Here is a 17,268-nt window from a genome sequence, read left to right as displayed (position 1 = left end):
GGCCCGCACCCGCACCACACGGGTGTAGTGTGGATGCGGTCCCGTGTGACACGCGCCGGAGAAAACACACATGTCATTGAAAATAAAAAAAAACATTAACTCACCTTCTCCAGCCCTCCTGTCTCTGCCGCTGCTGCCTCTTGCTGCCGACCGCCGCTCATTATTCTCATTGAATATTCACTTCACTGCCTGGCAGCAGCAGCAGCGGGGAGACGGGAGGGCTGGAGACCGAGGATCAGCACCACGGACAGCAGCGCGGACATCAGGAAGGACCAGGTGAGTATAATAATTACCGATTCTACGTGTGCTATCGCGGATAGCACACGTAGAACACACGTGTCACGCACGTACCAGAGACACGTACTTACCTGCACGCAACACGCAGGGAAAATACGTGTCTCTCGGCACGTGCGTGAATTTCACATGAGTGTGGCAGAGGCCTTAGGAGGATATCTGTTTGTGCAGGTAACTTTTACTGTGCAGAATTATTAGGCAACTTAATAAAAACCAACTATATTCCCATCTCACTTGTTTATTTTCACTAGGTAAACCAATATAACGGCACAAAATTTAGAAATAAACATTTCTGACATGCAAAAACAAAACCCCAAAAAATTAGTGACCAATATAGCCACCTTTCGTTATGATGACACTCAACAGCCTACCATCCATAGATTTTGTCAGTTGCTTGATCTGTTTACGATCAACATTGCATGCAGCAGCCACCACACACTGACACACCAGACACTGTTCCGAGAGGTGTACTGTAGATCTCACATGTTATGAGGGACCACAGGTTCTCTATGGGGTTCAGATCAGGTGAACAAGGCGGCCATGTCATTATTTTTTCATCTTTTAGACCTTTACTGGCCAGCCACGCTGTGGACTAGTTGGATGCATATGATAAAGCATTGTCCTGCATGAAAATCATGATTTTCTTGAACAATACCGACTTCTTCCTGTACCACTGTTTGAAGAAATTGTCTTCCAGAAACTGGCAGTAGGTCTGGGAGTTGATCTTCACTCCAACCTCAACCCAAAAAGGTCCCACAAGTTCAACTTTGCTGATACCAGCCCATACCAGTACCCCACCTCCACCTTGCTGGTGTCTGATTCATAGTGGAGCTCTCTGCACTTTACTGATCCAACCTCTGGCCCATCCATCTGGCCCATCAAGAGTCACTCTCATTTTATCAGTCCATAAAACCTTTGAAAAATCAGTCTTAAGATATTTCTTGGCCCAGTCTTGATGTTTTATCTTATGTTTCTTGTTCAAAGGTGGTCGTTTTTCAGCCTTCCTTACCTTGGCCATGTCCCTGAGTATGGCACATCTTGTGCTTTTTGATACTCCAGTAACGTTGCAGCTCTGAAATATGGCCAAACTGGTGGCAATTTCGGACTTTTCAGAGCCCGTCAAATCTCTCTTCTGACCCATTTTGCCAAAGGAAAGGAAGTTGCCTAATAATTAAGCACACCTTATATAGGGTGTTGATGTCATTACACCACACCCCTCCTCATTATAGAGATGCACATCACCTGATTTACTTAATTGGTAGTTGGCTCTCAAGCCTATACAGCTTGGAGTAGGACAACATGTATAAAACGTATCATGTGATCAAAATACTCATTTGCCTAACACACAGTGCAAAATGCCAATAAAATACATTTAAGTTTGTGGGTGCAATGTGAAAAATGTGGATATGTTTACAGGGTATGAATACTTTTTCAAGGCACTGAGTAGTAAATGCTACAAACCTGATTTTTCGCCTTCTGATTTACTCCTGCTTTGATCAGCATCTGCACAATTGTCAGATCTGCCGACCATCCGGCCAGGTGAAGGACAGTGAGGCCATGCTGGGAAAAGAGCAACTTGGTCAAAAGAGGTTTATGTTAAATTGCAGCTGAAGCAAAAATGCAGGGGTGATTCAATAAAGAAATATAAATGTAAGAACAAGAAGCAAACTAATTCCTGGCATAAAAGTGTACCATATAGGGCTCCTTTGAGAGAAGGCGCTCAGTCATAGTTTGTTTTTCCCATCACCTTAGTTATTAAAGGGATTGTCCACTAGAAGGACAACCCTGTCTGACTCCACATGTTTCTCCCAGGTAAAATAATAAAGCCTATACTCACTTCCCGTACCTTCCTGCAGTGTCTGGGATTGCGATACCGGGGCTCACAAGAGGTTGTGACGTGCTGGGACAAGGTGACAGTCGTGGGCAAGGGCGTCACTTCCTTACTCGCCGAGGCATGCTACAGACAAGAGTGGTGGAGTGGGTGAGGAGGGCTTATGTAACGCCAGAGTAACGCTGGAGAAGGGACGCTGACTTAATCCCTGCCACGGCTGGACTGAGCCCTCCTACACTTCACCACAGTCCTCCATGTGCTTTCCTCCCTCCTCCTGCTCCCGGGGTCTGTGCACAGATCCCCCCGGGAGCGCCCTTAGGATGTGCGCACCTTCGCTGCGCTTAAAAGGCCAGTGCACCATTTCCTGGAATAGATACTTAAGGCATCCTCCCACTAGGGGAAGTGCCTGTGCAACACAATTAGTTAATCAATTACCCACCTGCTAGCTAGTTGTCAGGTCCCGTGTTCCTGTCCCGTTATCTGTATCCTTGCCGTACCCATCGTACCTCTCTGCACCAGCCTTCTTGTCTACCTCAGCCATCCTGGCTGCACTCGCCTGCAGTAGAGACTGTTCCTGCTTGTGCCCAAGTCCATCCCTGCCTCTGCAACCCTGGGGGTCAGCTGCTACAGTCTTATAGTGCTACAGTGGCACCTGGAGTCTGCTGGCAGCCAAAGCCCATCCTCACCATCTGAGGCTCTGGTGAATACTCATTCAGTTAGGGTAAACTCTAGCAGCGCCTTCTGTCTCCCGCCTTTGGACCAAACGAACAATCAATAGGAACTGAGCACAGCTTCAGTGCTCCCCTCCTGTTGGTTAACTTATTTGATCTGAAGGCGGGGAGACAGAAGCCGGTGCTGATTGGACGCAGGGCTCATGTGACATTACAACCTCCCAAGAGCTCCAGCACCGCAATCCCAGAAACCGATGGAAGGACACTGGTACGGAACGCTTTATATATATATAATAGGCTTTATTATTTTACCTGGTAGCTTAATAGTAGCTGAAAAGGGTATTCCCATCTCTAGGATGGTGGAGATGGGTATACCCCTTTTTTTTTTAAACAATTTGCGCACTAGATGCAAAAAAATAGACCATAAATCTTGCCAATGTATCTGATCAGTATCAAATACCTCATATGATCATGAGCCCAACTAACCATGAGTAACATCTATAAAATGTGTAAAATAATGAACATCCTTTTATTAAAGTTATCACGCAACAGAATAATTGTATAAATACATTTGTAACTTAATCAAAGAAAGTATCAAATTACAAGAAAAGTTTTGTGTGTTTGTTTTTCTCATTTTTCTCCCCAGAAGCAGAGTCGCTCTTATCCATGATGATCACGTAAGGTCCTGCTGTCCACGCTCAACAGTCTGAATATATACAGGGGTGCTGTTTTTTGGTAAGAGGAACAGACCCTTTTTTACTAACCTCATACAATCCCTTTAAATTGTGATCAAGCAGCAAAACAAATATTGTAGATTGCCTCTTACCCTATCCACAACATCAACCCGTGCCTTATGATTGAGAAGAAAAGATACGGCTTGATAATGTTTTCCCGCAACCGCAAAATGTAGAGCCGTGCGATCGAGCTAAGAAAAGAAAAATCAAAGATATATTTATTTTCTGTGCATTATTAGATTTCTGTACACAGTAGAACACAATGTTGCGTGTCATTTGCGGTTACAGTTTATGCAGGTCTACAAAATTGTTTTTGAACTTTGAAAAACAAAGAGTGTTTAATGTAAGGATTCTGGATCAGATTTTCTTAGATGTCTACATTGTAACATTGCTGGGTCACACGAATGTATCTTCTTCATCATCCCAAAAAAACGGTCAGATTATGCTAATCAGAGTCTGATCGTTTTTCTTTCGGAGGTGGAGAATAAAGAAAAAACTAATTTCTCCACCTTCTCCATTCGGTCAGTCTGAGAAAATTATCCGAATGCGGTCTCATTTTTTTTTTCACAGACCCATAGGGTTGAATGGCTAAGTGCCATCCGATTCTTAGAAGCAAATTGTACACGCTGATATTTCAGTCCAAGGAAAAAAAAATCAGATATGTGCACTGCCTCATTGAATACCATTGGTTTTAGGGCAATCCGATTTTTTGATAGATAGCACTTGGACCGGAAATACTGTCATCTGTGCAAGTCTGAAGGGTACTGAAGAAAACAATCATGATCCAATTAAAAGGTTAAAAATAAACTTTTTGTATCCTGATGTACCTGCTTCAGAGGTAAATGTTCCCCCTAAAAAAAAGTATCTATCAACAGGATGCAAAAATGTAATGTGACAAGAGCCTTAGGGAGCTTTCACACTGCGTTCCTCTCCCCGTTCAGTGGTTCCATCGGGGCTTCTTTCCGAATTCTCTGCAAAATGGGTTTTAGACATATGCACCGATGAGGTTACTGACTATATTGGTGCAGACGGAGTCACCGTGTGCTCTGTCATGCACCATTTTTGGGGGTATTCGCCTATTGGAGGCGAACACTCAGACGTAGTAGACTGCATCTGGGTGTCCGCCTCCAGTAAGCGTATACCCCCAAAAATGATGACTCTGTATGCACCATTATAGTCAATGGCCCTGTGAGTGTGTATGTCCAAAACCCGTTTTGCAGGGGATTCGGCTTAAACAGGACCGGTCATCACTAACATCGGATGATGTAACAATTATCTGAGAATCTTTTCTTATTTATCTACTTTGTTACGCTCCTTTATTATTCTTCCATAAAATTTAGCCATAAACTAACACCTGGGTATATTATTTGGGGAGTTGTGTCCATACACACTTTACCATTGTCCGATCTTGATATTGCCAGGGACACATCCCTTTAATTTATTAATACATTTCTTGGAGGAATAACAGAGGAACAGAACAATGTAGAATATCAGCAATAGACTTATTTTAGCAAAGTAACCCACTTTTACCGATCTGGCTCAGGTCATTTCACATTCACATTCATATTCATATTTTCTCCTAGAGCATTTGGTTCTTTCCAAAGCAGTACTTTTAGGCCATGTTCACATGTACCATAAATACAGCTTTTTTTCTCAGTTGTGTTTTTTTATACAGAAAATCTCATGCATTTCAAGCAAAATGGATAGGATTTCCTGAAAATTCGTGTTCACGGTGCATGTAAAAATGCTGTTGCACTATGTGCTTCTTTGTGCTTTTTTTTTCTCTATGGGGACCTTAAAATAAAATATTATTTCACATTTGTTCCAAAAATGCATGTGATAAAAAGAAAAAGGCATAAAAAATGCAGCAAAAACAATAATGAGTGACTAGATATAGCTGATTTTAGTGTGGACAACTGCATAAATACCCCACTATTTATGCTCTATGTGAACACAGTCTAAAACTTTGGCTTGGATTTGTAGTGAGGCCAAACAACGAAGATGTTTAGCTCCTGAACCCATAGTGGGACGCTTATTCCTGTACTCACAGCTCTAAGTAACACACTTTATATGGCACCTGAAGAAGAGTCATTTACTTTGAAGATATTTCTGGACCAAAAACTAATGTAGGCTTTTCTGATCCTTCCGGCGCTATAGGAATACTTCTTACCACGTTTCTAGAGTTGATGTTCACTCTCTTTTCTTTCAGTAAGGTCATTTTCTCCACATCATTTCTCTTTGCTGCCTGATGAAACTCCATCTCATTTTTTAGCACTGGAATAACATAATATTAAAATTAATGGAAGTAATGAAGAAAAATTAAGAAACTATTAAAACTACCTGCCTAAAGCGAAAAACTGGGAAAAGAAAAAGTTGTTGGACCCTGTTCACCTTCAATCACAATCTATTATTTAAGGCCTCATTCAGACATTCATTTTTCATGTATCTGCAAAATATTATGGAGACGTCCATTTTTGATCCATTGATCCTAATTGCAACTATAAGTCTTAAGGGTCCATGACACGGCAACAGTATGCGTTGTGTGCCGTCCATAATTAACACTGTAAGGTATAGCAGAAGCTTTGTAATTCATTTATCCATACATGATAATCACTGATGAAACATTGATGGTACAAGCTGTCACTGACCAAACACTGATGACACTTGGTTTTTGGGGGATGTTTTGCCTATGTGAAAACCAGAATGAAGCCTAAGAGTAAAAAACAGGTACCTTTAAAACAAGAAGCATTAAAATAGCTATCCAACTGTTACATTCTGAGCCGATTTCTTTGTACAAAGATATGATCCATCTGGACAGAAGAAAGGGATCTACATTATTTTTTGTTTTCCGATGGTCTTGCTTTAAAGGGTAAATTTGTACATCCAAAAAAACAGTGACTATGATAAGGATGCAAAAATCTAATCTGACCAGAGCCTTCACAGAGTAGACTTACTGATAGGACAGTGAAAGGCACATTTTACATTTCATCTTTTTGAAAGCTAGGAAACGTTAGTCAGACATCCTCACAAGTTTTCCAGGAACACAGAAGAACAGCGGCACACTTCAATCTAAAAGTTCTCTTCTTTTATTGATCAAGGTATATAAAAACAGCAGCCACAGTGTATTAGTGGAAACAGGGGGAGACAGTACAGACAAAAGAACTGAGCTGGACGACAGCCATTTTGGCCCCGATCTTCACTTCTACAGGTGCACGTCAAGTTTTCATCACCAGCTTTGATCAACTGCGACCAAAGTAACTTTTGTTTGCTTTTTTTGATTTGAAGATTGCTGTTTTTTAGGTTCAGTGTTTTTTTTTTTTCTGTTAGTCAAATCTCTACCAGAGTGAAAACTAATTATGTAGACACGTTATATAAGGTTTGATGCTCTTTGGTATGAGGTGAAGGTCTACTGTGTTAAAGGCAATCTGTCGTCAGGATTTTGCCATCTGATCTGAGCAGGGCCGTTTTTAGGCAAACTGTGTCCCTAAATGCTCACATGTTGCTCCATCACACTCAAAAATTTAGTTGCATTTACACGCGCTCAGTTTAGACTGGTAAACTAACGCGATCGACAATATTGAAGTCCTTGTTTCCCGTCCTCTTTCCTCAGGCCGATGAAGAATGATGGGCACAGAATGATCACTAATCGATCAATCTGTCTCCATGCAGTATCATGTTGTCAGCAGCACTTCTGAAGTTTGCATTAGGCGATTTGCTGCCGAGAACAATGACTTTTGTTCCGCCATAATCCAATCAACCCAATAAATGAGCAGCATTTTGCTTGTCCATTGGGCGATTTCTGACAGCTATGAACTCTTATTTGTGCATTCAGGATTTATAAATGGATACTACATACACACAGTATGTGGCACACACATGTATACACTGAGCACATACACACACAAACATATACAGCAAGCACATACACACATACACAGCACATGTATTCACCAAGCACATACACACATGTATACAAGCACAAACATACATGTATACACCAAGCACAGACATACATGTATACAACAAGCATAAACATACACATGTATACACACATAGCACACACACACATGTATACACCAAACACCACTTGAGGACAGATACAGAAAAGGCCCCTTTGCAAGAAATGTATATGGGCCTTTGGAGTCCAATAACTCATAATGCACAATTATACGTGCTTTAGAGGTAAAAAGGACCCCCCTTACTTCTTGGGCCCCTTTGTGGCTCCACAGGTTGCCCCAATGATATGTCCGCCTCTGCTGAGCACATACACACATATGTATACAGAGAACATACATACACATATTTGTGTTTACACATATATAAAATTCTGAAAATGTAAATTAAAAAAAAATGTTTTTGACGCCATTTTCTGAGACCTATCACGTTTTTATTTTTCGGATCTGGGGCTGTGTGAGGGTTTATTTTTTTTGCCCCGAGCTGATGTTTGTACTGATACCATTTCAGGGCAGATATAATGTTGCCTCTTATTTTATTTTATTGCAATGTTGCGGAGGCCAAAAAAATTGTAATTCTGGCATTTTGATTATTCTTCTCATTACACCATTTATCGATCAAATTAATTCACTTTAAATTTTGATGGATTGGACCTTTACAAATGCAGCAATACCAAACGTGTATTTTTTATTTTCTTTAATTGTTTTAATGCTATTATCAGTGTAGCCCTTGCTGTAGACTCTGGAGGCCCAAAGGGGTAGAGGCTTTGGCCAACTGCCCAGTTTACCACCCTCTAACCCTGGCACAGCATTTGAGAGCAGCATGATGTAGGCAAAAGAGACCCTGAATCCAATGATGTATCACTTAGATTACTAAGTACAGTGGTTTTGACACAGAGTTTTCAGATTTAGTCATGTAGCAGAACTGAGAGCTGCATCCACCCACAGCAGGCTCTCTGTATACAAAGTCTATAAACAGTGAGCTGCTAATCACAGCAGGTGGCGTGCCGGACTAGCTGACCTCTAGCTGATTTTCTGCAACAATGATAAGCTTCTGAAGCTAAAATGAACATTGCAGCTAAACAACGGCACATAATGTGATAAGAAACACAACTGAATTCTTTGTGTTTTCTCTTGCAGCATGCGGTCTTCAAAATAGATAGCAAAAACCTGCTGACAGATTCCCTCTAAGATAATGTTTTTGCCCACTCTATAGACGACATAATGCTTTAAATTTAGTTTCTGTTTTTCAAAAAAAAAAAATTTGAGACATTGCCTTACAGAGAAAAATTTACAAGGAAAGTCAAATTCTGCACAAACTGGAAAGACCAGAATGTAACAGACGTCTGATGTGTACACTTAAGTGGTTACATGGAATATTTATTGTATTTTTATGGTTACAGTGGATACTAATGCTCTTCCAGTTGTGTTTAATTTGCTTTACCTTTCTTGTGTTAGATTTTTATATAAAACAGCAATAATATAAAGATATATCCAAACGCAGAGGTAGCAGTCTACTTACTGCCTGAGGGGGCCAAAGGCTCTCTGACACTGAGGAGGTCACTAGCGCTGTAAAGGATTCATGTTAGAAGGCGCGCCCTCTCTCAAATTCTGTATTTGAGCCCAGGAACTTTAAGCAACATCTTCAATTACACTTAACAAAAGGCCAATATTCTGGAAGAGGCTCAGATCCTAATAATAATATGGTAAAATCTAAATTTTTAATAAGTATATACTATTGTACATTATGGCACTGAGTCGTTAAAACGGGGATTTTATCCACGTTTTATTGCCATTAATGTATACCAGGCTGGTATACTTCTCTGTGATAAGTTACGTTTCCTTTGTGATGCAAAGTATGATGAATTTGTTGGGTGTATTTAGCCATATTATGTCCTGCCCTAGCATCGCCCATGTTTTAAAAAGTCTGAGGATATGGATGGGACAGGAGTAAAACCCCTCAAATTTTTGTGCAAAAAATTTATATCGGTTTTAACCCAGAATTTTGGTAAATTCTGCTTGCTGAATCAGTCCCTATATTCTATATTTCTAAACTATAAGAGAATGTGCACACGTTCAATATTTGCAGCAAATTTTTATGCTACAAAAAACCCCACATAGTGTTGGCAGGAAAAACACTGCATTAAATGCGCTAGTTTTTCTTGTGTTTTTGGTATGATTTTACTTGCGTTTTTTCCCCCATTAATTTGAATGGGTGAAAAACTGCAGAAAATGCTGAATGAATTGACATGCTGCAGATATGAAATAAAAAAAAAACAAAACATTTTGATGGCTCAAATCTACAAGGAAAAAAATAATGTTCATACACTGCATCTTTTAGTGCATTTTTGGTGCGTTTCTGAGGTCACAAAGATGCATGCATTTCCTTCCCCAGCAAAGTCTATGAGATTTCTATTTTGCTGTCCACACTGTGTATCTTTTTTTTGTCTTCATCTTGGCTGTGTTTTTGAAGATGCAGCATGTCAATTCTTGTTGCGTTTTTGCCTGTGTTTTTGAGGACTTCCAGTCAATAGATTTGACTTAAAAAACACATTGGGCAAAATGCGGTAAAAAAAAATAACAAAAAAAAAACCAAACAAACAAAAAAAAAAAAAATCGGCAAAAATGCATGTGTCTTTTTATGCGTTTTTGCCGCAGGTACGTTTTTTGGGGCCACAAATGTTACATCTTTGTGGTTAAGAAGAGAGGCAGTGTGTGAACATAGCCTTAGACATCTAAGGCTAGGTTCGCACACTGCGTCTTTTTGACGCTGCGTTTTTGTGCGTTTTTGGCCGCTAAAAATGCACAAAAACGCACCTGCATTTTTGCAAACGCATGCGTTTTTACCGCGATTTGGTGCGTTTTTGGCTGCGTTTTGCTGCGTTTTTGATCTCTGCGTTTTGCTGCGTTTTTCCAATGCATTGCATGGGGGGAAAACGCAGAAAAACGCAGGAAAGAATTGACATGTCCATTTTTTTTTTCAAGCTCAAAAACGCAGCTTAAAAAAACAGTTGTGTGCGGACAGCAAAATTGAAAACTCATAGACTTTGCTGGGGAAGCAAAGTCATGCAGTTTTGAGGCCAAAAACGCACCCGAAAAATGCGCAACAACGCCGCGAAAAACGCACTGTGCGCACATAGCCTTAATCTCATTGGTGGTACTCTAAAACACTAAAAAAAATTTCGGAAAAAACGCAACATATGAACAAGCAAAACCATTGACAATATTACACCACTGACTGTACAACCCTTGGAGCAACTTCACCTAAAGTCTATGAATACATATATCTTTCTGTCCGGTGTTATACTCACTCCTCTGATCTTTGTTGCATATTACACCTGGTTACTTGCTGCTTATTAGGATTGATGAAGTCCAAACTCTTCTCATCTACAAAACTCTCCACATTTCTCCTCCGTCATACATTTTGGCTTTCAAACCCAATGCCTTAAATTTGCCACTTTGCTGGTCCAGTGACCTATAACGCCCATCCTCCCATATTACGTCCTCTCACTATTATCTGTAGGACTTTGGGCTGCTTCATCCAGTGAAATCGCTACCCAGGAACATTAGGTTTGTTTTTAACATTTGCCAGTTTTTATGTTCAATCTTTTTTATTAAGTATTTTTTCACAATTACAATAATCATCATGAGCATATATTGAAAACATTTACAAATTTCCAACACAAAAATGCAACGAATTGTTTAGTTATGTCCTTTTGTGTCCTAGGACACAACTCCCTCTGTCCATTCCGAACTTTACCCACGTATCCCCATGACCTTTTGTGCTGGGTTCATGCAATACTAGGAATGTAGCCACAAACGACTACATTTGGACTTCCTGGGTCACTAGGACAAAATATCTTAATAAATATTATGTTGTTCGTCACTTCCAGAGAGATTAAAGACTCCATCAAGACTATTGATAGGATTGAGTAAAGAACAGCGTGAAAGATACAGATGAGAGAAAAGAGAAAGCAGGGGAGGGTGTGAAGGGGGGGCGGGAGGAGGGGGAAAAAGGGGGGGAGGGGAAGGGAAAGAAGTCACCTGGGGGACCCGTGACCAAGGGTCAAACCGAAGCCCCTTTTCCTCCTTCAAAATCTCTCCGCGCAGGCAAGTGTCCCTGTCATCCCATTTCAAGGTTTCTTAAAAAAGCTTATGGAAATCCGTGGAGTCATGGAAACTCATCCACTCACTCCAGGTTGTATAGAACTTGTCTCCATATCCAGAGAGGTCAGCCGACATTTCCTCCATTCTGTAGATATCGGTCATTTCCGAATACCATTCTGTGATTGGAAGAATTGTGGTCATTTTCCAATATCTTGGAATTACCGAGTGGGCGGCTGTTATACAGAATCTCAGGATGTCCTTCTTGTGGTAAGATATTGACTGTGGCAAGATGGACAGTAGGGCAATTTTAGGAGAGCTCACCACCTGTCTCCCAGTTATGAGTCGGTAATTGTCAAATACCTTAGTCCAAAAGGGTTTTATCAACTGGCACTCCCACCAGACATGAATCATGGTGCCCTTCTCCTTGTTACACCTCCAGCACACCTGGGAGACCTGCGGGAAGATCGCGTGAAGCTTTGACGGATATTGATACCACCTTGTTAATATTTTATAATTTTTCTCCTGGGCAGAACATGCAATTGACATCTTGTGGCTGAATAAGAAACCTTTCGCCCACTCCTCCTGGGAGATGGTCTCCCCCAGATCCCGTTCCCAAGCCAGCTGGTAGTTTATCTTATCAGCTCCCCCATGTCCGATGAGGACCTTATATATGAGGGAGATTGCATGATCCGGGGAGTCCCCCCTTCCGAACAGTTCCTCCAGTGGAGTAAGAGTTCTGCGGATCAGGCCCTCTGCCTCCCGTGCAGCGAGAAACGACCGCAGCTGTATGTACTCAAACCACTGCACTCCTCTCCCCATAGGCCGCAATCTGATATCCTGAAAGTCAGGCAGCTTACCATCCACGAGAATGTCTCCGACGCGGGTGTCCTCCACTGCCCTCCATCCGAGAAAAGCGCTCTTCCGATAACCAGGACGGAAAGAAGGGCAAGAAAAGAGGGGATACATGGGGCCTAGAGTGTTTGGTGGAGCAAATTTGCTTGATACTGTATGCCAAACTTTGAGGGTGTCCCTTGTGTATTTCGGTGCCGGACCCATCATGGAATTGTCTGGTAGTGGTATCCAAGGGAGATGGCCCAGAGGGACTGGAATATCTGTCTGTTCTATCTGTACCCATTGTTTATTTTTATTCTGGTAAGTCCAATCCAGCACTCGGACCAGAGCCGAGGCCTGGAAGTATGTTTTAAAGTCAGGGAGTCCAGCTCCCCCCTCTTCCTTTAGGCGAGTCAAGGAGCGTAACCCAATCCGGGGCCTCCTGCCCCCCCCACACGAAGCGCACCAAAGCTGAACGTAGGCTCTGAAAAAACCCACTTGGGGGTATTATGCCAGTTTTTATTGTGCCTATAGAAACATTTCTTCAAAGAAGCCTAAGGGGTACTTTGCACACTACGACATCGCAAGCCGATGGTAGCGATGCCGAGCGCGATAGTTCCCGCCCCCGTCGCAGCTGCGATATCTTGTGATAGCTGCCGTAGCGAACATTATCCCTACGGCAGCTTCACATGCACTTACCTGCCCTGCGACGTCGCTCTGGCCGGCGACCCGCCTCCTTTCTAAGGGGGCGGGTCGTGCGGCGTCACAGCAACGTCACACGGCAGGCGGCCAATAGAAGCGGAGGGGCGGAGATGAGCGGGCCGTAAACATCCCGCCCACCTCCGTCCTTCTGCATAGCCGGCGTGAGCCGCAGGACGCAGGTAAGGAGATGTTCCTCGCTCCTGCGGCTTCTCACACAGCGATGTGTGCTGCCGCAGGAACGAGAAACATCATCGTACCTGTGGCTGCCACGACATTACGGAAATGACTGACACTACACTGATGATACGATTTCGACGCTTTTGCGCTCGTTAATCGTATCAAAAACGATTTACACACTCAGATATCGACAGCGACACCGGATGTGCGTCACTTTTGATTTGACCCCACCGACATCGCAGCTGCAATGTCGTAGTGTGCAAAGTACCCCTAAGTCACAAAACTATCTTCCGTTGTCAGTTCCCAATTAAACCTCTTAAGTTTTATTTATATCCCACATGCCAAAACAATTAGTTGTTCTCCAAGACTAAATTCACATCATGTATTTTTTGTGACATATGGGCATCGGCATTTATCTTTTTGTCTTACTATTTGGGCATTTGTTTTGTTTTACTTGTCATTTAATGCAACGTTTATTAGATCTCAACCATAAAAGGATTCAATATCCATCATATGATGTAAATAATGATCTTAATGCATTGCCAATATAGAAAAATAACACGATTATATAGTTTTACTATAATTGTAAATATTTTTCTTGACAGTGCACAATCTGATGATCCAGCTAAAAGGGGAGAGATAACAAGCATTAGAAACATCCCTCACAATCACTATGTGCTCATTCTATATGGGCTCATGCAGACTCCATATTCCAGCTCCACCTTGTACAGAGCAGTGATGGGACGGCCATAGAAGGGACGGCCATAGAGGGGACGGCCATAGAAGGGACGGCCATAGAAGGGACGGCCATAGAGGGGACGGCCATAGAAGGGACGGCCAAAGAAGAGACGGCCACAGAGGCGACGGCCACAGAGGCGACGGCCACAGAGGCGACGGCCACAGAAGCAATTAGGCTTTTACTGAACCTCTCCACACCTCTAACCTCATACAGAGACAAACAAGTGTTTTGTTATGATGGAAAATTGTGCCGTAATCTATAAAAAATACTTTATATTGTGTACGGACGTGTTCTCTGTCATTCAGTACACAAGGAGCATCAGATATAGCAATACCATCTAATTCTTAGACAATGCAAACTGGGATTGGACAGGGTTAAAATGCACCAGTTTATGAAAGTAGTGTTTGATAAATCTAACTTGAAAACTTTCTGTAAGTTTACACCACCTATTCACTGACTTAATTTGTACCAAAAACTTAACATTAATATATTTGTACATTTTTTGGCACATAGAGATCACAAACCATTTTCAGAAATACCTTCTCCCTTTTCACAATAGCCACACCACCTAGTCAGAAATGGGGCAGAAAGTGTCCAAAACATCATAAAAATGGTGGGAGTTATGAAAAAAAAGGGTTGGGTATTTTTGCACAAATGACATCACAATTCTGGTTCATTTAGTTTCATAAATATGCACCGTTACCTGAGCTGACCTGGAAAGCAGGGCACGGAGGCAAAGCAGGGCATGGAGGCAAAGCAGGGGCACAGAGGCAAAGCAGGGGCACAGAGGAAAAGCAGGGGCACAGAGGCAAAACAGGGGCACAGAGGCAAAGCAGGGGCACAGAGGCAAAGCAGGGGCACAGAGGCAAAGCAGGGGCACAGAGGCAAAGCAGGGGCACAGAGGCAAAGCAGGGGCATAGAGGCAAAGCAGGGGCACAGAGGCAAAGCAGGGGCACAGAGGCAAAGCAGGGGCACAGAGGCAAAGCAGGGGCACAGAGGCAAAGCAGGGTACAGAAGCTGTATGGCTCTATAAAGAATACGTAGGGGGTTATGTAGGGTTGCTGTGTACATGGGTCCTAAGACTGAGGATGGTACATATTATATTGATTTAGTTATCACATGGCACTACATGGTATTGAAGTGTATTGAATAGTTATGCAGGATACAAATTTCCAGGCATGAGTAACTACCTTAAAGAAGTTGCTCTTTTTTACCCTTTCTTGCTCCATTCACTCAAAATTGACTCCAAACTGAGCTTTTACTTACCCTTCCCAATTCCGTAATCTCTCTCTGCAGCTGCTATGGTCTTTATTAATTGGTGATGCTACATGAACAGTTCTAGAGCCAATCGCCAACCACTGGGCTCAACATCTTGTGCCATCTATGTGGAACCATATAGAAAAAAGTCCAGCGGCACACCGAATCTCCGGTAAAAAACTTTTCTTTTTTTACTAAATTACGTGGTGCATATTAAAAGTGAAGTCAAGTAGCCGGGTGCAGGATCCCTCACGGACGACTGCCGTTTCACTGCCCTTTTAATATGCACCGCTTAATTTAATAAAAAAAAGAAAAAGTTTTTTACCGGAGACTCGGTGTGCCGCTGGACTTTTTTCTATAGGGTTCCACATACCTACAGTTATCCTGTTTCATCAGCGAGCACCTAGGACTTACTAAGGGAATACGGTACTGCTTCTAATCCACTCCTCCCCAGGATTGTAAACAGGTCATGCAGCGGTGGTGCAGAACCACATCTATTTTTTGTACATCTTGTGCCATCTAGATTGGCAGAGTTGTTAATTCCAAAGATTGGCGGCAGCGGTTGCAAGGACTGTAGATGTGACATCAGCGCTGCAGCTGATTAACAAAGAATGGAGAAGCAATGGAAAGACATAGCTGGATCTGTGGATGAGTAATAACTGAATTTATTTTAACAGTCTCTGAGTCTCAGGATACGTTCCCATGATTACTGTTACTTGCCTTCTGGACACTGTGTATTTTCGCTGTGTACAAAATGCCCCGTTTTACAGTAGAAGCAAAGTTTATGGGATTAATAGCAATCTCTTGCCCACTGTGCTTTTTTACACTGCATAAACTGACCTGCAGTGCATTTTTTTAAGTAGCAACATGTCAAGTTCTTTTGCGGGAACACTTTGTTTTCTGTATGGATTTTCCCCATAGACTTGTATAAGATGTGGTAAATCAGGAGGTAAAAGGCATACATGCCTTTTTGGTGCGTTTAAGTGTTGAAAACGCACCAAAAACATATGTAATCCACAACTAATGATGTCAACATCAGGAAGTTTTAAAAAAAAAAAATGCATTTAAAGGATGACACACCAAACAGATAAAAATGCAGCATCAAAAACGCATACAAAAACACAATGAAAAAAAAGCACATAAACTAAAGTGCAGAAAATCTGCAGTCAAAAACACAACTGATCCTGATCATGGGAAAGTAGCCTAAAGAGTAATAACAGTTAATAAAGGACAACCCCCTTAATAGATCTGTATTTGTTAGCATTGGTGGAACTTTCTGATACATTCGATACACATTGAAGACATCTAGAAACTAATCTGCAACATCTTCTAAAAATATATCTGGTCTGATTTTTAACACAGAAAGATTGTCTATAAGCGTTTGCTGTAACTTACATATCTGATGATCCTCAGTCGGGGCCTGAGGGGTAGTTTTATTCCGTACAGTCTGAACCAGTCCATTGACAGTACCAAGCATCTTCTGGGCTCCATTTCTTCCCAGCTCAACCAGCTTTGTTTTCTTATCTTCTTTCTTCCTCTCTTCTTCTTCTTCCCTCATGTCTGTGCCGTATGTTCCCTTTTTCACTATAAACCTTGTATCCAAGTATCACAGACTATGCTATAGATTTCTGCTCAGGATTCCCTCCATGCAGGAGCTCTATGCGCCCTGTGGTGTTTCTGCTTTTTGAGCACATTAGTGAGAGAGACCTGGGCTGGGCTGTTAATCAGGTCTTTCCTCTGTCAGTGATGGGAGTCCCCTCAGGTGTAATATAACCAGCCCCAAGTGACTCATACCTGAAGGCACTTATGACCTAGAAAGTTATAAACTTTACTTCAAACAAAGCGTCATTAAGGTAAGAAGTAACCTGGAAGTTAATCCCAATGCAGCAAAATAGTTATATAAAGAAAGCGCTACATTGTGAAAAGCCAGGGCGGATATATCACTGGTGCGACCGCACAGTGCCGAGAAGGC

The 17,268-nt window shown here is 42.0% G+C and overlaps 1 protein-coding gene across 1 annotated transcript in view; it reads right to left on the bottom strand.

The window, feature by feature from the left end:
* ANKDD1B (ankyrin repeat and death domain containing 1B) overlaps positions 1 to 16,854 on the bottom strand; it is a 132,566-nt gene extending 115,712 nt beyond the window's left edge. The window contains exons 1-4 of the mRNA XM_075342283.1: positions 16,692 to 16,854; positions 5,701 to 5,804; positions 3,623 to 3,721; positions 1,756 to 1,854 (exon numbers count right to left, since the gene is read on the bottom strand). Coding sequence (XP_075198398.1) covers positions 1,756 to 1,854; positions 3,623 to 3,721; positions 5,701 to 5,804; positions 16,692 to 16,854 — 465 coding nt within the window. The remainder of the gene's footprint in view (positions 1 to 1,755; positions 1,855 to 3,622; positions 3,722 to 5,700; positions 5,805 to 16,691) is intronic.
* Positions 16,855 to 17,268: the final 414 nt, after the last annotated feature.

This window comes from Anomaloglossus baeobatrachus, chromosome 1 (genome assembly GCF_048569485.1).
Source record: "Anomaloglossus baeobatrachus isolate aAnoBae1 chromosome 1, aAnoBae1.hap1, whole genome shotgun sequence".
NCBI lineage: Eukaryota > Metazoa > Chordata > Amphibia > Anura > Aromobatidae > Anomaloglossus > Anomaloglossus baeobatrachus.
This window is presented reverse-complemented; position numbering and strand designations above follow the sequence as displayed.